Raw genomic sequence first — 26,037 nt, 5'->3', positions numbered from 1 at the left:
CTGCTGTATAATGGTTTCATCATTGAAAATATTGCTGTCTCTCATTCTTCACTATACTAATAATTACCAAACATTTATGGCACAAATCTTTGTCTTAGCCAAGGGGTTGTAGTAAAATTAATTCAGAAGTTCTATTTCTGTGTGATATAATGTCATTACAATAATCCATCACTTTTAATTAATCTTCAGAAATACATTGTTCATTCTATACTGTAGTCTATTTTCAAAATTGTAAATTAAGTGGAATATTAAATAATTTGCAAATGTTATAATTTCATACCATATATTTAAAACCTGCTCATGTATGCCAAGTTCAGTACAGTGGTAAAACAGATTATTTAGTTTAATATGCTGTGCACGAATACTGCATCTGTTGGTTTCATACCAGCTCTGAGAGAAGAGCTGTCATTATAGCTATACTACCTAATTAGAGAAAGTAGAGATCTACGCTTATGCACTTAAAAACATTCACAAGCCCCTTTCACTGGCCTCTGAATGCTGGTAGCACGTTCAATGCTACAAGTAAACAATGCAAAGCGAAAAGCAATCCAGTAGATCAATATTCCTTTTTGGTGACTATTAAGTTTGAAAAGTTGGCTTCATTCCACCTTCCACATTTCCGGATGGTCCCATGATCAATAAAAACAGTCTTTTGAAAGAAGGATGCATGGAGAGGCTGTGACAGACAGCTGCTGTTGAAGCCTCCTTACTTTGATTTTGTAGTCCTCTTTCCTTTATCCCCTGTTCGGTTAGATTGATTGTACGGGGAGTGCAAGTTTTCATTTCTCATGTGTGCCAAAGAAACTGTTCTATTTTATACCCAACTGAAAGAAACTCTTAAAGCATCATGGGACACAAAATTCTAACTTAACTTTGTACAAAATATTAAACTTTTGTATTGATTTTACAGGAGTAACTTACTGTAGCTCCAACTCTTTTGGCTGTCTTTGAACTTCCAAAGACAATGGTAATACTTAAAACAATAAAACGGTTCTTACCATCTAACCACTCAAACTTATTTTGTTCAACATAGGTAACATAATACAAATGCCACAGTGATGCACTGACAATTATACGTGCCTTCTGCTTCATATTCATATAAACCTTAAGAGTGGTGACATCAGATTTGTAAATGGAATAATTTAGGAAGTAATTATGTGGTCTTGCATGATGACTCATATCATATTGCTTGTTAACTCATGTAGATCATACCATCTCATTGCTGCCATCCTCGTCGTAATCTTCCTCTACTCCATCAGTCATCTCTTCTCCATCTCCATCAACATCAGGGCCCCCTTCCACTTGTTCCTCTGTGGAAGTTTCTGCATTTTCTGATATGGATTCCTCATGTGCAGACTCTGAATTTTCTTCAAGCTGCTTCTTCTGTGACTCTATGGAAAAGGCACAGTGTGATCACTTCTTCTACCTTTCAAATTCAATTTCAATTCCTTTCCAAATCTCGATGCATTGATATTTAAGATTGACAACAAATAATCAGGATTGCATCAGTATTAAAAAGTATTCATAGTAGAAATAGTTCAGTCACCCAAATGGTCTGTGCCTGTGTTTAAGCTATACATCACCCCCCTCCCACTTAACTTCATGCAATATTATCAGTATGTCCTTCTGTTTCTTTCTCTATCAGGTAATAGTTTTAGCTTCCCCTTGAATGCATCAATGCTATCGGCCTCATCTCTTTAACATGATACTGAATTCCAGAGTCAAAATTATTCAATCATCCAGTGGCAAAGAAACAAAGCTGATGTCTAATTCTTTCTCTGGTTTATTTCACAGGGAAACTGTGTGGATACGCATTATATCTGCAGTGGTTTTCCATTCTAACATGGCAACAATCTGCAGAATATATTAAAAAGATTTTGATTCAGAGAGGTTGTTACATTGCTTTAATATTGATTGTTAGGAAGAACTTCCTAGAACCTTTTGTGGGAGGCAAACATGAAGACTTTTTAGCTGGGTGATTGTAAGATAATTAGATTCAATTGATGGAATATGTGAACATTTAAATTGATTGAGCAGATGTTTAGAGTCCAGTTGGAATAACAATGAGCAGAAATAATTCAACAAATTTGATAACATTACAGTAAATTGTACTTGGGTTGTAGTTCTTTATATAACTTCAGAGATGCAAATATAATCGATCTGAGTCTTGGAAGCAACAAGACAAAGGGGTGAACTTAATGCAGCCTCTTGCAGGTTGAGTCACGGAAGACAGTCTCACTGACTCCTGGCAGCAGCAACACCTCCCCTGATTAAGTTGGATGGTGGAAGTGGCTGAGGTGGGATGTCTGACCACTGTTTGTAGGATGCTAATCAGCCTCATGGGGCAAGTCTTATTGTCATTCCAGCAGCCTTTTTGGATGGGGATGGGGGGATCATTATTGCTCATTATCAGGCACTGATTGCATAGTGTGGGGAGGCAGTGATAATGTCATAGACTAGTAATCCAGAACACCAGGGTAATGCTCTAGGGACACGACTTCAAATCCTGCTATGGCAGGTGGTAAAACTTGAATTGGTATGGACCAGTTTGGGCCGAAAGGCCTGTCTCCATGCTGTGGGACTTTATGAATTCAACAATACAAAAAGTCTGGAATTAGAGGCTGGTTTAATGGTGACCATTTTCAGTTGTGTAAAAACACAACTGGCTCACTTTAGGGAAGTGTCCTTATTTGTTATCAGTTATCCTTATTTGGTCTGCTCCAGGCCAACAGCAATGTTGTCTTAACTGTCCTCTAAAATAGCCCTGGCAAGTAACTCAGATCGTGGGGCATTTAGGGAAGAACATTCCTACCCCAAGCATGTCCACATCCCATGAATGAAGAGACAAATATTGAGGCTCCTGCATCAGGGAAGGAGGGATCATTGAAAGTGAGCCAATGCCCTTTCTCCAGTGATCTCTCCTCCGACCATTGATCTGTCCTCATTCAATACTAACCTGAGATCCTGAGATTCTGTTGGCACCTACCACCACTCCCACTGGCACACACGAGCAAAGGAAGGGCATTTTGCCACCAGGGCCCTGAATCCCTGGGATGGTCTGAAGGTGTTCATTAAAATGCCTACTCGGTATGTCAATCTTGCTGCACCTCTCAACGATTGAACTGAAAGAATTTAATGCTGCTTTTCAAACTGATGTGTGAGAAATCCATTAGCCAGACCACATTTAGCCTAATAATCAGAAAAGTGACAAACAATTCTGACAGATGCCCTTGCATGAACACCCTAATTACTATTTATCTAAAATGAAAATTTCCTAGTTGATTGCATACAATAGATCAATCTAAGCCTGGAACATTTCGATTGCTCAAAGTCTATTCATAATATGAGTATATTACATTGACTATATTATCCTAATTTATTATCTTCCTTTTTCTATAAACAATTATACTTCCATCTATGCTGTTGTGACTTAGATAACATATAGGTTCAGTTGGAGATGTCTAGAATTGTCTGACATCAGGATGATTTTACAGCTTGATAAATTAGAAAGGAGCTGAATGCAATCAGTTGGATGTTAAGTCTGAACAAAGCCTTGAGGTTATTCAGTTGTGCTCTTTGGCCTCATCAGAATCATTTTAATCCTAGCAGATAAAGTAATCTATTTCAAAGGTCAGAGGAAGAAACTTTTGTTTTATGTCCAAATTTTATGTCATATTCAGAGTTCAAAACATGTTTCAGCCCCACTGCCTGATCATGTAGAGAGTCTAAAGTTGTTCTGGAGGCTTTTTTTCATTGTTAAGGTGGACTCCTGGGATTGTGGTACTTGGAGTTTGATATATGTTTGGCAGATGCAACAGAAGCAGCTTATGCATAGGCAGCTTGACAGATGGTGCAGTACTTAAGCTCTTTCTCTGTCTTCATCGTGCCTCGGAGCTTAAAGACTGGATAGGGATTATAGAATATGATCTGTCTTTGGTGATAGGAAAACATAAGCTGATGTGTTATGGCTAAACAAGGAATTAGAAAGATGAACTGCACAGTCATCACTCAGCTCATTTGTTACTCATAAATTTGCCTCTGTACTCACTACTGGCATCTATTAATAATTCAAAATATACAGACAGTCATTGTTAAGCCTTGAAGTAAATGAAACTAGAGGATCTAAAATTAATAATTTAATCAGAATTTGGAAGCATTTGCAAAAACAATATCCTAGTGTCTGATAGTTCAGGCAAAATGAGACCAGTTTCCTTGGTGAGCTAATGCAATTTATAATGACTTAAAACATTATTCTGATCAATCACATACATGTGGCTGTGCATCTTACACTGTTAGAGCACACTGAAAGAAACTAAAGATGCATGTTTTAAAAAAAAGATAATGTAATATATTTAGTGATGATCCAGAGTTTCAGTAAGCAGTACATGCACCTATCACTCTCACACAACATTTGGAATTCAATTTAAAGAGTAGCAGTATATTTGAACATTAGCTAGAATTGTTATTATTTTGGAACAATTTCATTCAAAAATAGACATTCTATTTTGCAAGTTAAATCATTGTTTTTTTAGATATATATCAAATTGAGGCCTGTCCATCCTCACAGGTGGGCGTCAAATTCCCATGATGCACTTCAAAGAGGAGCAAGAAAGGCCTCTTTGATGTCCTGGCCAATATTTATCTCTTAACCAAAACCACTAAAAGAACAGATTATCTTACTACTGTTGGTGGGATCTTGCTTTCCCTAAATTATCTGTCACGTTTCCAACAATTACATGAGTCAACATATATTAAATAGTAAGATAATCTATTCTTTGACTGGAAAATGTTTCGGGTAGTCCTGACATTGTTAAATGTGCTATGTAAATGCACACTTTCTTTTCCTCTGGGCTCAAATATCCATGGCAGAGGGTAAAGGAACTAGGCCAGTACCAAGTTATTTTAGGTCCTGTCAGCAGTTTTCAGTGATGTCTTTCTTGATGTGTAAGCTAGGCTAAAATAGACCAGGTCAAACGGGGCTGTGTCAAGTAGTTATTGATTTGTCAAGTAAAGGATAGCTTTGATCCTAACTTACTTTGCCAAGGCAAAAGTTTTCAACATCTTTACCATATTTTCTCTTAACCCCCTCTGCTCTTTTGAAAAATAAACTTCTGTTCACAGTTAATATTTGATTAGCCTCTAATCAAAGTTGATCATCTCTAATATCACTTTATTAACTCTCTACAGGACTCTGAAATCCTTCCTAATGCAAGATATCCAAAAATAGACATGCTGTGTTCAGATAAGTAAGTCATTCAATAACCATCCTCTCAATTTGGGGTTGTCAACCCTCCAGGATTAGCCTAACATCTCCAGGATCTAAAGATTAATCTTCAGGAAACTTTATGATAACCCTGGAATAAAATCACCAGTCATTAAAAAGACTCTTTTTTGCACTTTTTTCTCATAAATATGTACTGCTCAGAAAACATTGAAGATGAGCAAAATGGTTATTTAACTGAGATTCTCGAATTGGCCCAATACAATAAATTTCCATTGCACAAAAGATAATGGCCTGCCATTAGGATGGACATGTTGGGTGACAAAATGCAGGACTGTGGGGTGGAATATTTGGAGGCAGGAATTCATGAGATGTAACTTCTAGAAATACCTTTAACCAGTGTTGGAACGCTGATAGATATATGGCCAATCTAGTAGACAAAGCCTTCAGCCCATCATTGTGCAATGCATTACATCAATTCTCCAGCCTGATTTTCCAATTTCCTGTTAGTTTGAAGTCTTCTGCAAACAGTTTTGCAATTGCCAATCGATAAACTATTGCTTCCAAATTTAATACTTGCTGACTTTATAATTCCAAACGCTCTTAACTAAGTTAAATATGAGTGTGCTTGATATTATCAGACTTAAACAGGTAATTGCTAAAACCAAATGGCATGATAGAAGAGACTTCATCATATTTGCATATATTAATTCGAATTCACCCCACCCCCCAAAATACTGTTACTTTTGCTTAATGCTAATCTGCTTTTCTTTTAGACTTTCAGAGCAGAATGACTTAGTGATGGAAAGCAACAGACTGACTCCAAAAGCTGGGAGATGAATTAAGAAAAGATGGAGAAACGAAATAAGTATCTGGCCAAGTAGAACAAACCTTATGAATGAGCACCCGTTACTTGTTACAGAAATGTGGCTTAGTGACAATGTTTCACAACAAATTGTTAAATGCTAAGATCTAATTTTGAACAAGCTAATATTACTCTATTCAACAAAGGTAATCTTGAACAAAAGAAGCCAATGGAATTTTATAGGCATTATGACATTAAAATGCTTGAACTTTTCACATTGTCGTTCATCATAACTTGACAATTGTCCATCTTGATTGTCTTTTGAGAGTCTTGATTGCGAGAATGACCAGGCAGACAGAAAGCAACAATCAGAAATAAATATACTTCACTGTATGGACCTGATCCTAGTTGTAACTTTTTGCTAGATTACCATTGAGAATGAAAGGATCCCAAAAAGGTTTTCAATACTTAAGTGGGAGATGTTTGTAAGATGCTTAACATTAATCTCTATTTATTTAGTGTCTTTAACATAATATGTAAAAGTGCTTCACAGCATTATTATAAAACAAAATATAAAATCAAACCACATAAGATGATATTAGGACATATGACAACTTTTGATGTACAAAGTAACTTTTCAAGAAGCAAAAAGCGATAGGAATGGTATTCCATAGTTTGGGGCAAAAGCAACTGGAAGGATGGCCAACAATGGTTCAGCTATGTTAACTAGAAGTCCATGAGAGGTCAGAATTAGAGAAGTGTAAATATCTGGAAGGACTAAGAGGCTGGAGGGAAATACAGACATGAGGATGGACAAGATTATGAAAGGACTTCAAAACAAGGATGACAGTTTTAAATTAAGACTTTGTTTGACTGTGAGCCAATGTTCAAGCACAGGAATAGTAGGGGAATGGAATTTGCTGGGTCAAGGTAGATGCAGCAGTGTTTAAGGTTCCTTAAGTTTACAGAAGATTAGAAAATAATCTTAAATCAAAAATGTATTGGTCAACCCTAGAGGTAACCAGGGCCTGGATTAGATTTTCAGTTGCAGGTGAGCGGTGATAGGTGTGCAGTTGAACGATCTGAAAGGGTTAGAAAAAACAGTCACAATGATACCATGAAATTGAGGTCAGAAATTCAACTCAAGGTGAAATATGTGATCAAAGTTATGAGATGACTTGTCTAATCTCAACTACTGCCAGGAATAGACATAGAAATAGACTCAGTTGTTAGGGGAGAGAGTTTGTATGGTTTCAGTCTCCTTAATATTTAATGCTCATCCTGAACTAGTTATTGGATAAGCAACATAAATTTAGCAACAGTTTTAACCCAAAATATGAAAACAAAACAAGAACATTATTGTAGTTGCATATGGAATTCTCTTGATAGACTAATATTCAGTGAAAGAAAGGTGAAGCATGAAAATTGACAGACCAATGCAATCATTGGTTACATTAAGAGAGTCTTAATTCTGGCCATTTATTGAGTGGGGATTTTAGGTTGGATGCACGGTGGAAATAGGGCAGTTGTGACATTCAAATCGATCTTATCTTGGTTCAGCTGGAAGAAATAGAATGGGCGTAGACAAAATGTAGCAGCCATGCACATTTTGATTTTTCTGTCTCAGATCCTACATACCACTGGCCAGTCTATAATACCTCCTGAAATCAGGCAGAAGCCTCATCATTATATTTTAGTGGGAGATTGTGATATAGTAGTGATGTTGTTGGATCAAAAATAAAGGCCCAGGCTAATGCTGTAGGGGCAATTCCCACCTCAGCAGAAAGAAGAATTTAAATATAATTAACTGTTTCTTGGCCTCTGAATTACTAATCCAGTGACTCAGAGAACTATGAGCATGTTTGCACCTTAAGAAGGATATATTGGCCTAGGAAGGAGTTGAGAGTGTGGTGCTGGAAAAGCACAACAGGTCAGGCAGCATCTGAGGAACAGAAGAATCGATGTTTCAGGCAAAAGCCCTTCATCTGGAATAATGGGCCAAGGGGGTGGGGGTGGGGCTGGGGAAAGCTAGCTGAAAGTGCGATAGGTAGGTGGAGGTGGGGGTAATAGTGATAGGTCAGAGAGGAGAGTGGAGCAGATAGGTAGGAAGGAAGATGGACAGGTAGGACAGGTCATGAGGATGGTGCTGAGCTGGAAGGTTGGAACTGGGATAAGATGGGGGGAGAGGAAATGAGGAAACTGGTGAAATCCACATTGATGCTGTGGAGATGGAGGGTCCCGAGGTGCAAGATGGGACATTCTTCCTCCAGGCTTCGGGTGGTTAGGGAGTGATGATGGAGGAGGTCCAATCCTTGGAGGAGTGGGAAGAGGAGTTGAAGGGTTTGGCCACGGGGTGGTGGGTTGGTTGGTGTGGGTGTTCCAGAGATGTTCGCTGAAGCGCTCTGTGAGTAAGTGACCTATCTCCCCAATGCAGAGACAGCATTGAGAGCAATGGATACAGTAAATGGCATGTATGGAAGTGCAGGTAAATGGATGTGGAAGCTCCTTTGGGGCCTTGGATGGGTGTGAGTGGGGAGGTGTGGGCCTTGGCCTAGGAAGGAGCACAGTGCAGGTTTCCAAGAATAATAGCTGGACTTCAAAAGTTAATAATAAGGTGAAATTAAACAAATTAAGAATAAAAACCGAAAGAACTGTGGATACTGTAAATCAGAAACAAAAACAGATATAGCTGGAAAAGCTCAACAGGTCTGAAAGCATCTATGAAAAGAAATCAAAGTTAACGTTTTGGGTCCAGTGATCCTTCCTCAGAAACTTCTCAGTTCTTCCTCACCTCTACTACCATTCTAGAACCTGGGGGCATAGTCGAGAATGAGGGCAAGACCAGGAAGCACTGCTACACACAAATGGTAGTAGAGGTTTAGAACTGTCTCCTACAAATGGCAGTGGATGCTATATCAGTGAATGTTAATTTTAAATCTGAGATAGATAATTTTTTATTGGGCAAAAGTATTATAGACATGGGCCAAAGGCAGGAAAATGTAGTTAGGCTGTAGGTCATCCATGATCTCATTGAAAGGTGGAACAGGTTCAAGGGGTTGATTGATCTACTCATGTTACTATGTTCCTATCATCACACCACCACCTACTCCTTGAGATGTGAAACAGCAAAGCTCTCAAAGTACAGGCATTTTTATGAGGAGACAGGAGAAGTAAATGAATATTAACGACTATTTTCACTTCAGGCTTCTTCCCCTTTGTAGTCATTCACTTCCCCATCCTGATCTACCTTCCTGCCAAACTCATCAGTTCTGAGGAGGCACAAGTGGTTGCCTGTTTAATTTGCCTACAGCATGTCAATCAGACATAATTCCTGATACCGACTGAATGTTATACCACAGGAACAAATGAGAGATCCTTTGCTGCTCTTCCATTTCATGCCTGCAACTAAAAACGTGTGTCGAACTGCAAGTATAAACATTTTAATTCTGATTCAAAGTGCATAAAAGATGCTCTATTACTCTGTCATATGCAAAAATCTCAGTATCTTGATATGAGAATTGGAGTGAGAATTTCAATTTAGTTCTGAAAAACTCTTGAAGTTTGAAAAATTAAGACATTCAAATTACTGCTCTCAGCATTCTAAAAACATAGACTCACCATATGAATCCTCTCATCCTACCCCTCTCACCACACCCCAACTCTAACCACTACCCCAATTATATTTCCTAGAATGAGTGAAAAAAAATCAACAGATGAAAAAAAAAGATTACATACCATTGTTATGGTTCCAGCCTTGACTCCTGCTAGAACTGAGGAAACTCGTGTCATCATACATACATGGTAGTAGTTTCCTCTTTTCCTGTGACATTGTCCTTTGTTTTAAAAGATCAAAAGCTACCACTAAACATCTGAGATATTGTTGGGATGAAGGACAAGTTTTCAAAGCTTTCTGTATTGTACTCAGAGCAAACACAGAATGCCAAATTTTAAGCGATCAATTTAAATCATAAGATAAAATGTCCTTGTTAGTTGGCAATTCAACATTGATTGGGCGAAGGGTTGCCATAGAGAAGGTAACAGGCCACTATAGACTTCTCTAGCTGCAAGGAAATTTTTAAAAAAGGCACAAGACTTGAACATATTCCTTTTGCTTTCAGAGGAGAGGTCCCTACATAAGAATGTATATTTTTGCCTCTGGCAAGAGCGTGAATGAGTCCACATTATGAGTCTGACTGATTATCTTGTAACTACTGTCCTACTAGATAGATTTGATGTGTTCCATTTGACTATGGTTTTATTTACAAGTTTGCTGATAAGGACATATAGTGTATAGAGCTATATGAATCACAACATATATATTGGCTAATGAGGGTAAGCTGGTGGATGCCAGTTGTGGAGAAACTATTAGCAATTTACCGTATCCAGTCTGCCCATGCTTTCAAAACCCAAAACAAACACCTAATAATTGATGTAAATCTGTGATTGGTTAACAGTAGTTGAGAAATCCTGAGTGCACGAATAGCTACACTAAAGATTAATTCAAGATAAACCAGTCAAACTCATAATCTGGATCAATTATGCTTGTTAGAATATACAGATATTCATATGAAAAGGTCCCATTCTCAGCCAGCAAAGGGAAGATGTTGAAGTTGGTCACCTTTTTTGGAATTACACAGGACCTGGGGACCCTGCAGGTGTCTTATGTTTGGCTATTCAGAGTTGACTTGCCAACCAATCAGACCCTTTTTGCCTCTTGTACAAATTGTTGTGATTATTTGACATTTGCTAATTTTGCATGATGAGAGGAAGACCAAATCTTTTTGCAACAGGTCTTTCTTTTCATCAATGCGTAAGTTCTGTATGATGGAGTAAATGGCAATATTCAAATCAATAACAAATTGCTGGAAAAATTCAGCAGGTCTGGCAGCATCTGTGCAGAGAAATCAAAGTTGATGATTCAGGTCCAGTGACCCTGCTCAGAACTGATGGCAGCTAGGAAAAGGTTAACATTTATACAGAAGATGGAGGAAGTAATTGATAGGTAAAGATAGAGGCAAAGAGAGAGAGAAAAAACCAAACAGTTGGACAGACAAAGGAGGAAAGGTCAGACTGGGGGAAAGAATAGCTGTTAATGGACTGTATGTGGTAGTAGCCCATGTGATGATAAGGACTGGTGTGTGAGGGTTGGACATGGCCTCAACCTCTAAAATTATTGAACTTGATATTAAGTCCAGAAGGCTATAAAGCTCCCAAGCAGAAAATAAAGTGCTATCTTCCAGCTTGCTCTGAGCTTTACTCTAACAGAGCAGCAAGCCTAAGACAGAGATGTTGGCCAGGGAACAAGGTGATGCGTTGAAGTGGCAGGTCACAGGAAGCTCAGAGTTTTTGTTTTGCAGTCAGAATGTAGGTGTTCTGCAAATTGGTCACCCAGTCTGCAAAGTAGAGGACACCACGTTGTGAGCAGTGAATGCAATAGTCGAAAATTGAGTGAAGTGCTAGTAAAGTCTTGCTTTGCCTGGAGGTCGTGTTTGGGTCCTTGAATGTTGAGGAGGAAGGATATAAATGGGCAGATGTTACAGAGGAAGGTGCTTGCAAGGGAAGGTGCAATGTGGCTGTTGAGAGGTGCTGGGGGGTGAAGAAGAAGGGGACCAGGCTCTCCCAGAAGGAACGGTCCTTGCGGAAGGCTGCCAAGGGAGGAGAGGGAAATATGTGTGTGGTGATGGCATCCAGCTGGAGGTGGAGGAAATGGCAGCAAAAGATCCTATGGAATGTTGATGCTAATGGGAAGGTAGGTGACAACATGGGGGACCCTATCACTGTTACGGGAAAAAAGAGAGGGGGTGAGGGCCGAAGTGAGGACTTCCATCTTCTGCAACTGAGGATTCCGCAGCACCATAATTGACAGGGTCATTTGCAAGGTCGGATACATCTCCCAGTTTTCAATCTAGTCTAATGTATTTGCTGCTCACAATGTGGTCCCCTCTACTTTGGAGAAATGAAGCACAGACTGGGTGAACACTTTGCAGGACACCTACGTTCTGTCTGTAAAGAAGACCCTGAGCTTCCTATTGCCTGACGCTTCAAAACAGCATTGTATTCCCTGGCTAACATCTCTGTCTCAGGCTTGCTGTTCTGCTCCAGTGAAGCTCAGCACAAGCTGGAAGGACAGCACCTCATTTTTCACTTGGGAGCTCTACAACCTTCTGGATGCAATATCAAGATCAATAATTTTGGGGCTTGAGGGCATTTCCTTCCCCCAATCCCCACATACCAGTCCTTGTCATCAGGTGACCCATTGTCAGCTACAAATAGACCCCATTACCAAGTATTCATTCCCCTAGACTCACCTTTACCTACGCCTTTGTCTATCCAGCAGTTATTTTCTCTCTCTTTGGGCTTTATCTCCAACAAGCATTTATTTTCCCTCAACCCCCACTCCACCTTGTATATCAATGTTAACTTTTTCCTTGCTACCGTCAGTCTGAAGAAGGATCACCAGACTGCAACTTTAATTCTGATTTCTCTCCTCAAATGCTGCCAGACCTGCTGAGTTTTTCCAGCCATTCCTGTTTTTGTTTCTGATTTCCAGCATCCACATTTCTTTCGGTTCTCAGTTAATATCCAAAAACTGATATTCACAAATATACCCAGAATCACCATTTCACAATCGCTTAGGATTCAGAGTGTGATTGCATTCTTCTCACATCCTTATCATCAAAACATTCCAAATTATCCTTAGAATATAAATGACAAGCTTTGCTGCTTCAAGCTTCAGTTGCTGGCATTGTTTGATTTAAAGTAACTATTACATTGCCATAAAATTTTAAGAGCTTGTTATTTAATGAAAGTCACTTTGAGCCATGTATCCTTCTGACCTGACAATGTGACTGATGGTGTTACGCTGACTTAATTTATCCCAAGATGACTTGTCTGTTACTAGAGCTTATGGCTACCCACCGGCATCTGCCTTTTGTTGTTTCTCAATCTTCTCCAGTCTTCCCAGTAAGAAGTCAATTTTGTTTTTGATTTGGGTCAGTTCTTTCTTGATTGTCTGCAGCTCATCTGATTTCACTGGGGACAGAGAAGCGTACATTCCAAATGCATACAGTTTCATCTTTGGTCAATATAAAATAACAGTTCCCCCAGCTTGTTGCCTCAATTTGAAAGAACAATTCAGAAAATGTTAGCATTGCTGGATTCTCATGAGATATTAATTTCTTATAAATTGCGTGTGATACAATTCTAGACACCACTACATACACCTTCTTTACCTCTTATATCTAAAGCAAAGCTGATTTTGGAATGACAATCATTTGATTAAAATTTATCTAATGCAAATATAGTGTCCAGCATATTATAGAAAAATTAGGCTTTCCAAAACGTTATTTCAAGGTGTCAGTAACTCCATACTGACATAATTCTATGCAATTTATGCAAAATAGAAAGCAAACAGGTTTAAAAAATGAATAATATACAGAAATGCTTTGTCACCATTTCAAAACTAAAATCCTATAATTCTAAGGCCTGGAAAGAGAGAAATTATGGTATGTTGTAATCTGCTTTTACATAGGTTGTAATTCGCAGTTCTCGGAGGCTGACACTCCCAGAATCAGCCTAGATTCAATATACTGATACTGTTTCTTTCTGCATTCACTCACTAGTGCAATAGCTCACTAATGCAATTAGAAATCAATTGTATCAATGGAGAAATAATCTGCTCATAGCATGACATCAGTTTATTGCGGAACATACAATAGTACATCAGATTATAAACATTATATTAGGACTGACAGCTATCCAGTTTAACATCTCTCTTCATGTCCAAATCATTTTCAAAATTAATTGTGAAACTGCAGCTGGAAGAATGAAATTTGATATCTTACTACAGCATGATTTTAAGGTGGAGGAGTTCACTCTTACTAAATATAATCACTCAATCAAAAAGTGCCAAGCTAATTGTCATTATATCTTAAATATAAAGATCAAAAAAGATACTTTCAGATGACAAGCAAAATAGTGCCTTTTTATTTTGCTGCAGTTCATAAAAATTCAAAGCTTATTGATAAGCTTTGTTTAATAACAAGCAAAATTAATGGAGATAACATCAAAACCTGAAGTCTATCCTAATAACTGTATTTGTCAGATGTCAAGTACATTTAATAATGACTACCACATTATTAATCGTACTGTTGTTAAGCCACAAAATTCAAACAGCACCTTTAAGTCAAATCTTAAAACAATTTGATCAAAACATTTATTTCTTTGATATTTTCAAGTAGGTAAAGGACATATATGAGGCTTATAATGTTTAATTATATTTGTGTTTCAATACGACCTTATAGCTGAAGGACAATAACATGCTTAATGTGCTTCCATGCCTGTGTGCTGTGCTGAATACAAAGAAGATTTGAGCGTTTAATTTACTGATGAAATGAAAAGGGACGTAGAGGTACATCTTCCCTTTTTCATTTGAAGGTTCATTAACTTTCCTATTTTTGAGATTTATTGCTGCTAATATCCTTCCATGTGAAACTTGCCAAGTGTGGAGCTGACCAGACCTCTCAGTCACCGCCCATTTTAATTCTCCTTCCCACTTCCATGCAGACCTGACCACCTTTGGCCTCCTCTATTGCCACAATGAACCAAACCGCAAATTGAAGGAACAACACCTCATCTTCTCCCTGGTCAGCCGACAGCCTGGAAGATTCAACATTGAGTTCTCCAATTTCAATTAACCTCTCTTCCCATCCCCTGATTGCCTTCTCAGCCCTCCCCTTCCCTTCCACCCATTCCAGTCACCTACCAGATTCATTCCTCTCATTGACCAACCAGGTTGTACCCTTTGCCTGTCTTCACCTATCTCCACTTCACCATCCTACCCCCGCCACGGCCTTTGTCTGCAGTTCCCCCCCAGTCCTGAAAAAGGGTTGCAACTGAAATGTTGACTTCTCCACCTCCTGATGCTGCTTGGCTTGCTGGGTTTTTCCAGCCTCCTGCCTGTCTACTAAGTGGCGCACGGTGGCTCAGTGGTTAGCACTGCTGCCTCACAGCACCAGGGTCCCAGGTCAGATTCTATACCTTGGGTGGCTATCTGTGTGGAGTTTGCACATTATCCCCGTGTCTGCGTGGGTTTCCTCCAGGTACTCCGGTTTCCTCCCACAGTTCAAAGATGTGCAGGTCAGTTGAATTGGCCATGCTAAATTGCCCATAGTGTTAGGTACATTAGTGCATGCGACAGGGTGGGTTATTCTTCGAAGGGTCGGTGTGGATTTGTTGGGCCGAAAGGCCTGTTTCCACACTGTAGGGAATCTAATCTAAGTGTGGTGTTGGAAGCAATCTTTCACTACTTTGGCAGCAATGTTATCATCAGAACGGTGAGACCAATCCTGACTTACCTCTGATAATGCTGGTTTACAATTATTAAGCACTTTAACAGCTGCTCAACTGACACTTGTGAAATGTGCTAATGCCATCTCAGTCATATGGACCACAATTCTGCACACTACCATGTTTCTCTTGTGCAGTGAAAACCATAAAAAAGTTACAATGTAGTTGGAGCCCATTCAGCTCCTTGTATCTGTGCCGGCTTTGTAACAGCTATCTAACTGGTCCCACTCTCTAGTGTTTTTCTTATAGCCCTAATATTTTTCTTGCCTTCAGGTGTCTATATGATTTTCCTTTTAAAGCCATGATTATACCTGCCTCCATCACTTTCAGAAAGTACCTTCCAGATCCTAACACTCACTGCATAAAAATGTTTTTCCTTATCTGATCTCTTTTGGCTTTTGTCAACCACCTAAGATTGATGTTCTCTGGTTCTTGATCCTTCCTCTAACGCTAACAATTTTCGCCGAACTGCTCTGTCCAGAACCCTCAAGATTTTGATTGATTGTGAATCAATTCTCCTGCAACCTGCTTTTCACTGAACAGAACAGCTTCAGTCACCCATCCATGCAACTGAATTTGCTGCTCAGAATTGGACACAGTGCTACAGTTGAATCTGAACCAGTGTTTTTTTCAACTTATTCTTGTGCCCTCTGCCTCAACTTATAAATCCAGGGTTCCAGGTGTTTCTGTACAACATCCTCAAACTGCCCTGCCACCGTGATTTATGAATATATGTCCACAAGCCTCTCTGTTCTTGTACCAAGTTTAGAATTGTATCCTTTATTTTATGTACCCGCCAAATCTGTTGTTCTTACAATAGTCACGTGATGGGTTGGGCGATGGCGGTGGCTGAGTTCTGGAGTTCTGTGACTCCAGACCCAAAGTAAGGGAAGACAGCCTCCCACCCACAGTTTGGACAACACTGATCTTCTGGCTCACCTGTGTCAGGGCAACGGCTCATGGAGGACACTGGTGGAGGTCTCATGGTGATGGTGGCGATGGAGTGATGACTGAGAGAGATGGCAGTGGGGGAGGGACCTGGGGTTGGGTTGGAAGGGGGAGAGAGGGAGAAGGAGAGAGAAAGAGAGAGACAGAGAGAGAGAGAGACTCAGGATGATGTAGGTTATGTGGGAGAGTGGGTAAGGAGGGGCGTTGGGGATATAAAAGATGGACGAGTTGAGTTAGGTAAGAGAGAGGTGACCAAGTGAGAGGAGGACGTGGGCAGAGAGTGGGTTAGCAGAGATGTGGATAAGGAGGGTTCCAGGTTCCGTTGGATTAGCCAATATGGTAGAGAGGTAGGATGTGTTTCATGGACAACAGATTGTTCCCCATACCACACAACCTAGGCTTGCATCCTACCACCACTGCACCTGGAGAGGGCACTCCAGCTTCGCCCACAGCATGGACACAACACGGGAGGCAGCAGGTAACAGTTTTAAGTCATCGCTAGATTGGTGTGGAACACGACGCCAGGGGTTGCTCCCAATGGTGGGAGGGATTTTCCAACCCCAGTGGAAAGCTATCACCTGACTCAAGTGGGCAACCCCCAGCCATTAAGGTGCTGTTCCACCACAATCTGCTATCCTCATTGGGTGCATGAGGATTAGGAATTATCCGAACAGCAGATTGCAATCACCACACCAAGCAACAAAAGAAAACAACAAAAGAGACCACCTCTAGGACTGGAAAGTTGGAATGTCTGGATAATGATGACTGGCCTCTCAGAAAATCTCCAGGATATCAGCGACTCTCGGAAATCAGCTGTCATAAATAACAAGCTCAAGAGACTAAATGTGGACATAGCTGTCCTTCAGGAAACAAGGCTGGCAGAGGCGGGCTCACTCAAAGAGAAGTACTACATGATTTACTGGCTGGGGAAGGGCTCTCATGAGCCCAGAGAGCACGGGGTTGGCTTCACATTGAAGAACAGCCTGATGAACACAGTAGAACCAGGCAGCAATGGCTCAGAGTGACTCATGACTCTTCGCCTCAATACCACCACAGGACCAGTCACCCTTCTCGGCGTGTATGTCCTGACACGTCCTCCATACCAGACACAAAGGATGAGTTCTACTACGATCTTGTATCCCTCATTAGCAGCATCCCAAGGAAGGAGCAACTTATTCTTCTGGGTGACTTCAACGCCAGAGTGGGTGTAGACCATGACTCGTGGCCCTCCGGCCTTGGACATTTTGGTGTTGGCAAAATGAATGAGAATGGACAGTGATTGCTCGAGCTGTGCACTTTCCATCATTTGTACATCACTAACTCCTACTTCCAGGCAAAGCCTCAGCACAAGGTTTCCTGGAGACATTCACGCACATAGCATTGGCACCAATGCAATCGGATTCTAGTTAGATGTGCCTTATGTAGTCCACGCACACTCTTACCATAGTGCAGACTGTGACACTTTTGCAAGATTAGACTGCAACCTAAGAGATTCCATCACAAGAAGCAACAGGGGAACCCTCGCTTCAGTGTGAGCAAGATGTTCCAGCCAGACCTTGTGCAACAGTTCTCAGAGGCTTTTGAGAGATAACTCAGTGCCTCGTGACACAGAGACTCCGGTACAGAAAAGTGGGAAACCTTGCGGGATACCATGCACCACATATCCCTGGCTATCTTTGGGAAGAAGACCTGCAAGACACATGACTGGTTTGAGGCTAAGGCGACTGAGGTGATGCCCGTCGTGAAGCCAAGCATGTCACCCTAGCTGAGTACAAGTAGTCAGCTAGCAGGAAAATCCTGCAGATTCTCAGAACTGCCAGGAACAAGGTTCAGCAGACTGCCAGGCATTGCGCTAACGCGTACAGGGCACTGCTAAGTGAGGAAATTCAGATGGCGACTATAATGGGGAACATTAGGGAAATGTTCAAAGGCATCAAGAAGGCACTAAGACCAGCTCAGAGCAAGACAGCCCCCCTCAAATCCTCTAGTGGGCAAGTAATCACAGACAAAGGCTAGCAGATGGAAAGGTGGGTTGAACACTACTCTGATCTCTACTTCAGACAGTATACCATGTCTGCTTCAGCACTTGATGCCATCACGTGCTTGCCGACCATGGACGAGCTAGATGCAGAGCCATCAGTAGAAGAGCTCAGCAAGGCCATTGACAGACTGGTCTCAGATATGGCCCCGGGTAGTGACAGGATTCCTCCGGATCTGACCAAGTGATGCAAGTTTAGCTTACTGCTCCTGTTGCATGAAGTCGTCTGTCAGTGCCGGCAAGGAGGAGCTGCACCACAGGCCACGAAGGATGGCAAGATCAATGCCTTCTTGAAGAACAAGGGTGACAGAAGCGATTGCAACAACTACAGAGACACCTCTCTCCTGAACACTGTTGGCAAAGCCTTTGCTTGGGTCATCTTGACTCAACTACAGAAACTGACACAATATGTATACCCAGAGTCACAGTGCAGCTTCCAAGATAAAAGGTCAACAATAGACATGATCTTCTCTCTTAGCCATCTGCAGGAGAAGTGCAGAGAATGGAAAATGCCCTTGTATGTCACTTTCATCGACCTCACCAAGTGCTCCTGAAACATGCCTTTGGCACCATAACAGAGGGGATTTACCTACACATGAGATCAGATGGCAAGCTATTCAATCTACCCTGCCTTAGAGCCAAGACAAAGGTATGTGTGGCACTCATCAGGGACACACTGATTGCTGATGATGCTGCAGTTGCAACACACACCCAGCAGGAACTCCAGTTACTGACAGACTGCCTCTCTCACGCTTGCAAGGATTTCGGGCTGATTATCAGTCTGAAGCAGATGAGCGTCCTGGACAGGACACAGAGGCACCACCGGTCATCACCATCGATGACTACGAACTCAATGTCATCCATCGGTTTACTTACCTTGGCTCTACAATCACTGACAACCTCTCCTTGGACACAGAGATCAACAAGAGGATTGGGAAAGCAGCCTCAACTCTTGCTCGCCTCATGACTTGAGTATGGACAAATTCCAAGCTGACAATGAAGACAAAAATGTCAGTTTACAAAGCCTGCATCATAAGCACACTGCTGTACAGCAGTAAAATGTGGACTACATATGCCAGACAGGAGAGAAGACTGAACACTTGAGGAGTATCCGCTGTATCCTGGGCATATCCTGGCACGACAGAATGTCCAACACAGCAGTCCGACCTTGCGCTGGCCTTCCCAGCATGTACACTCTGCTCAGGCAGTGGGGACAGCGCTGGTTGGGCCATGTCCACTGCATGGAGGACAGCCGCATCCCAAAGGATACCCTCTATGGAGAGCTTGCATCTGGTAAGAGACCCACTGGGATTCCCCAGTTGCGCTACAAGGACATCTACATGAGGGAAATGAAGGCGCTTGATATAATTATGGAGTCCTGGAAACAGCTTGCAGCTGACTGCACAAGATGGCGAAGCACCCTGAACCACCACCTCAAAACAGGGGAAAAGAAGCTGACGAGTGCTGCAGCAGACAAGCGGGCACGAAGGAAGGAGTGCAGCAGTTCTAGCAGATCAATGACCACATGCAGATGTGACATCTGCTACCGAAACTGTCACTCCAGTGATGGTCTCTTCAGTCACAAACGACGTTGCTTCAGGGAAGCAGAAAAAACAGAAAATGAAGATGCAAAAGGGGCCTCACATTTTGCATACTCAAACAAAAACAGAAATTGATGAGAACGCTCAGCATGTCTGGCAGCATTTGTGTAGAGAATTCAGAGTTAATGCCCTGGTCCAGTGTCCCTTCCTCGGAAGGGCAGAATTCTGAAGGGTCATTGGACCTGAAACATTAACTTTGATTTCTCTCTGCAGATGCTGCCAGACCAGCTGAGTATTTCCAGCAATTTCTGTTTTTGTTTCTGATTTCCAGCATTCACAGTTCTTTCAGTTTTCCTTTATTTCACATCTTTGGCTTTCATTGTTGCTCCAACCAAAATGTATTACATCGTATTTCTTTAGGCTAAAATTCAGCTACCACTTATTCAATCATTCCATCAACCTGCCCATGCCCATTTGAAGTCTATCACTATCCTCCTCACACTCACAATACTTCCACATTTATGTGTAATCAGTAACTTTTAAAATTGTGCCAAAAACTAGTATGTTATTATAGATCAAAAAAAAAGTAGCATTCCTAAAATGAACCCAATGGAGAATCCCGTACACACTTACATTCCTCCATTTTGAAAGCAACATTCATCACTACTCTGCTTCCCATCACTCAGGCAACATTATATTTATGCTGCTAATGTCCCAATTACTCTCTGGGCTTTAATTTTGCTGACAAGCCCTTTATGTGGTATTTTATTAAATGTCTTTTACAAGTCCATCTACAGCACATCAACTGCATTATTCTCATCAACCCTACCTGTTACTTCATTAAAAAACCCAGTTAAGTTAGAATAACACAGTTTACCCTCAATAAATCTGTGTTGGCTTTTCTTAATTAAACCACATTTGTCTGATTGACTGGTAATTCTGTCCTGGATTATCATATCTGAATACTTCTACAGCAACAAGATTAAACTTGGAAAGCTTATCCCATGGATGAGGCTCAGTATCAATTTGTTTATCCAGTAATGAAATGGCAAGATGCTTTCTTGGGTTAGTAGCAATTGATATCACAAGACTAGGTGCCATCATGTAGATATATACAGGTTAAATCCGGTGTCCTTAGCCTCAAAGACATGGGAAAATTAATCTATTTTTGTCCTGTAAAGCTTAGTGAAGAATCAATGACCATGTTTGTTAATAAAGGTAAATGTATGAGTACAACCTGTGGCGAGAAGATAATTTCCAAAAGTTACTTGGCAAATCAGTATACCAATGCAGTACAAACTATAATTACGTTAATTTTTTGGACAATTGAAATTAAGGCTGATGAAGCATGTTAAATACTTCCCAATTTTGTCATAATGTGAGTGGAATGCACAAGAATGGTCTTCACATGACCTTAGTAAATGGGAGGAGGAACTGTCAGAAAACTCAGGAAATATTCAATGCAAATATTCAAGAGTTTGATTATTCACAGTTCAGGTGAGGAGCGGAAAAGGTGGCCTTTCCACTTTGTAAGCATCCTGATCTTTCTGATGATTTTCTGTTCTTCCACTTCTTCCTCCCCGGGTGTCACTGTAGGTCGGGGCCATTGTCAAGCAAACATTATGTAAATCGTTGTAGATTATCAGCATTTTGGAATTGTTCTGGAGCTATCTGCTCCAGAAATTTGATGGTTTACTCTAACAGTGCTCTTACAGACACAATCAAGACTGGATTTCTTTTTAGCATCTGTACTTTAGTCTTGGTTTGTAACAAAATTTGTGAACTTGGAGCTCAGAGAGTATACCTGTCCCATAGCCGCCAGGCTCTGAACTTGTGATTTTATATTGAGGATTTATAGTCAATAACGATATCATGATTACTACCAAGAATCAGGCAATGGCCTGCCTATTGTGATATATATTACAGCACATTAGCATGGAATCCAGTGAGTGAAATTCTTTGCTTTTGAAACAGATCCTGGAGGCTTCTCATTGAGAACACAACAAACTATGCCCACTGTCTATTGAACCATATCCCTGTGGGTATCTCTTGTGAGCAATGAGAACAAATTCCTCTCAGACTAAACCCAGAAGCATCAGCAAACGGTCTTTTGTCACTCATCTACCAGTTGGAAATGAAAGATAAGGCAATTGACACCTTTAGATTATAATAGTGCTATTCATGTGCTGGTGCTGGGCTCCTGTTGGTGTTTCTCAGTGAAAGTATCCCACGCAAGGCAGAGGTGTTAAATTTGGTTGAATTTGAATTCGATCCAGTTTCTGGGAGTAACAGCAAAACTAGAGTCTGAAGTTCACAAAGCAAGAAGATCTCTACTCCGAGCTAAAATGGCACCAATGCCTGATTTTCATAAGATCCTGTCCCAAATCAGGGACACACCATTTTCAATGAGGGGTGGGAAGAATGAGGACAGGATGGATTTCACCCATCTGTAATTCCATTTGATTGTGAGGCTTTGAGTACCAATGTTTATTTTCACACGAGATTATGTATTTAAAAACATTTATTCATGTAAAGGATTAAGTCTTGAAGGAAGTTACATGCTGAAATGGACCTCACAATGACAGTGTTTTTATGAAATATAAGGCACTTCTTCTTGGGGTCTGAGCAACATGGGCTATGGTGAGATTTATGGTGGAATAAGATAACAAGTCCAGTGAGGTCAATCTTGACATTGGAAGCTTCCTGCTCCTTTTTTAAATGTTTTTGCCAAGAGGCTTAGCATGTTTCAAGATGCACAGTGGCCTTTCAAATGTGGCACAGGTGCTGATCTTTCAGTGGATACCTGCTGAGTTGTGAGTGCTTCTGGGAATGGTGTGTGGGAAGATGGGGCAGAAATCAGACATGGCAGTGATACAGCAAGAAAAGGCAGGGCATGAAAACTGGCTAGGCTGCATGGCAAAAACACCCTCCAAAAATCTTGATGCAATTCGCCCTTGGCCAAAAATAACTTCAGCCCATTGTTGTGTGCAACAGATATTTTCTATTTATCTTATATCATCTGAACACAGTTCCTGAAGTCTGCCAATGGTGGATACAAAGTGAGTAAATATCATCCGAGTTGGCACTATGTTTGCGCTGGAGCTAAAAAGGGCTGTGGGAACATTTCAGGCAACGTGGGTTAACATGAGTTGACACTAAGCTGGCATAGAGTGTATAAAGGTTTATGAGGGTGGACAGATGGGCCAAGAGAACATGGATGACATGAAAAGCAAAGGTGGAGTGGTTTTGAGGCCATCAGATGGAATAATGTGGGCGAAGGATCGGGGAAGGAGCTGGTAAGATTTGAGGAGTGTGAGATAGATGGTTATTTCTCCTTTCACTGTTTTTGTTGTAACTGGGATGAAGCTTCAGAACGAAGAGGTCAGTTTAATGCCCAGAAGGGGACATGGTGACTGACTTGTGCTCCAGACATGCCAAGAGGTCCTCCTGACTTACCTGGGTGGGATTTATCCAATGATCGACCTGTAGAAGGATCCCCATGTCATCAGCCTCCAACCATGGAGGACTGGCTGTTTTTCTGTTTTTTAATTAGCTTTTAAAAAGTTGATGAGAGGACACCTCCATGCTACACCACCCTCTCAGCTACTAAGCTGCTATTGAATCCTGTTGCTTTTCTCAAACTGGAAGGCATCTAGTGGACTCTAATATTCATGATCCAGGCTGCCACTGTATTTGAACTGGAGCCTGTTTCCATACCAATAAGGACATGTTTTCATGAAAGGTTGTTTCCCCTGAAAATGGGTTCAGGACCCAGTAACAACTCCAAAGTGAAAATGTAGATCTGTGCACCTATTCAGTATTGGATCCGGCAGAATATTCATGGGAAGAGGAATAGTGCTAAAGGCAAAGCACCGAAAATTTATGATTTGGAGATGCCGGTGTTGGACTGGGGTGTACAAAGTTAAAAATCACACAACATCAGGTTGTAGTCCAACAGGTTTAATTGGAAGCACACTAGTTTTCCGAGCAATACTCCTTCATCAGGTGATAGTGGAGGGCTCAATCCTAACACACAGAATTTACAGCAAAAATTTACAGTGTGATATGACTGATGTTATACATTGAAAAATTGATTGTCTGTTAAGCCTTTCATCTGTTAGAATACAGTGATAGTTTCACTTCTTTCATGTATAAATCACAAAACCATTTTTTAAAAAAAGTTGCATTCTTGGGTTAGCTGTTAACAATGGTGATAGCTAGACAATATGTTGAAGGTGTTGGCCCCCTGTGTTCTCTGTCTATGCCATGACGTTTAGATTGATTCTAATCTAAAAAGTGAGATAATGGAGTTTTACATAAATTCATGCAGTTTTTGAGCTCAGAGTTCTACATGAATGCATGCAGTTTTTGAGCAAAGTACAATGTAACCCTGCAATGTTAATTAAAAAAAATTAAGAATAGTATCAGACTTTAAGAAAATTAGAATTGCACAAGATGGGTGGCAGGCCAGAAAATTTCAACAGAATATAAAAGATTAATAAGGTGGATAAAATTACAGCAAGAGACAAAGTTAGCTAGAAATGTAACAACAGATTGTAAGAGCTTCTATAGATGAATGAAAGGACTCAAACAAGAATGTTGGTCCTCTGGAAAGTGAATCTGGGGATTAATGGAAAATAAAGACATGGCAGATAGAATAGACAGAATTTTTGATCAGAATTATAGGATACAAGTACTATTCCAGAATTAGCTGAAAATCAGGAAAAGGAAGGGAGGGACTGAAAATTATAATCACCAGGGAAGTGGTACTGAGAACCTTGTTGAAGCCACAGTCCCAACATCATGATGGATTTTATCCTGAGGTCTTCAAAGAAGATAGATGATGTATTGGTCTCCAAAATTCCGCTATAAGTTTTATTATTTATAATTTTTTATTTTTAAAAAAAAGGAGAGAAAGAAAGCAGGAATGAATAAGCTATTTAGCTTAACATCTGTCAGGGAAATATGTTATAAAGTTTTATTAAACGTGTTATGGCCACTTCAAGTTCAAGATGATCAGGCAGAATCAACATGGCTTTATGAAAGTGAAATCATGTTTAACCAATTTATTGAACATCATTGAGAAAATAACATCTGGATAAAGGAGAACCAGTGGATGTACTACATTTGGATTTCTAGAAGGCAATTGATAAGGAGCCACATCAAATGTTATTGTAGGAAATAATAAGGTCATGGTGTAGGAGGTAACATATCGATGCGCATGGAAAATGGGCTTATGAACAGGACATAGAGTGGTCACAAATGGGTCATTTTATGTCAGAAAAATTATACCAAATTGAATGCCAGAGGGATCAATGCTATGGTTTCAACATTTTACAATTTATATAAGTTATTTGCATGAAGGAACTGAGTTATGAGTGTTAAATTTGCTGATAAACAAAGAAAGGGAGGAAAGTACATTGTGAAGAGATCAAAAAGATGTTACAAAGGGACATTAAGTGCATCAGCAAAGGTATGGAAAAGTGTGAAATTGTCCAACTTGTAAGGAAGAATAAAAATTACTTAAATAATGACAGATTGCAGAGCTGAGAGCGATTTGTGTGTCCATGATTTGCAATGTTCATATACAGTATGGCAAGTGATTGGATACCCAATGGAATGCTATAATTTTTTATAAGGGGAATTGAATACAAAAGTAGAAAGGTTAAGCTTCATTTACATAGGGCATTGGTTTGATAATATATAGAATACTGTACAACACTGGCCTCATTATTTAAAGGAAAGATGTAAATCCCTTGGCGCAATTCAGAGAAGGGTTACAAAATTGATATCAGGAATGATTGAGTTGTTTTAGGAGGAAAGGTTGGACTGGCAAAGCTTGTAAGTGCTGAAGTTTAGAGAAATAACAGGTCATAGAGATGTACAGCATGGAAACAGACCCTTCGGTCCAATCTGTCATGCCGACCAGATATCCCAACCCAATCTAGTCCCACCTGCCAGCACCTGGCCCATATCCCTCCAAACCCTTCCTACTCATATACCTATTCAAATGCCTCTTAAATGTTGCAATTGTACCTGCCTTCACCACATCCTCTGGTAGCTCATTCCAAACACGTACTACCCTCTGCGTGAAAAAGTTGCCCCTTGGGTCTCTTTTATATCTTTCCCGTCTCAT

General features: G+C 40.5%; 1 protein-coding gene across 2 annotated transcripts in view; it reads right to left on the bottom strand.

Moving 5' to 3' along the window:
* The window catches only part of LOC132815447 (RNA-binding Raly-like protein), a 495,989-nt gene that overhangs the window by 101,124 nt on the left and 368,828 nt on the right, over positions 1-26,037 (bottom strand). For both annotated transcript variants that reach the window (XM_060824394.1, XM_060824395.1), the window contains exons 5-6: positions 12,945-13,058; positions 1,213-1,391 (exon numbers count right to left, since the gene is read on the bottom strand). In XM_060824394.1, coding sequence (XP_060680377.1) covers positions 1,213-1,391; positions 12,945-13,058 — 293 coding nt within the window. The remainder of the gene's footprint in view (positions 1-1,212; positions 1,392-12,944; positions 13,059-26,037) is intronic.

Source organism: Hemiscyllium ocellatum, chromosome 4 (genome assembly GCF_020745735.1).
Source record: "Hemiscyllium ocellatum isolate sHemOce1 chromosome 4, sHemOce1.pat.X.cur, whole genome shotgun sequence".
Taxonomy (NCBI): domain Eukaryota; kingdom Metazoa; phylum Chordata; class Chondrichthyes; order Orectolobiformes; family Hemiscylliidae; genus Hemiscyllium; species Hemiscyllium ocellatum.
Note: the sequence above shows the minus strand (reverse complement) of the source record. Positions and strands in the feature narration are given on the sequence as shown.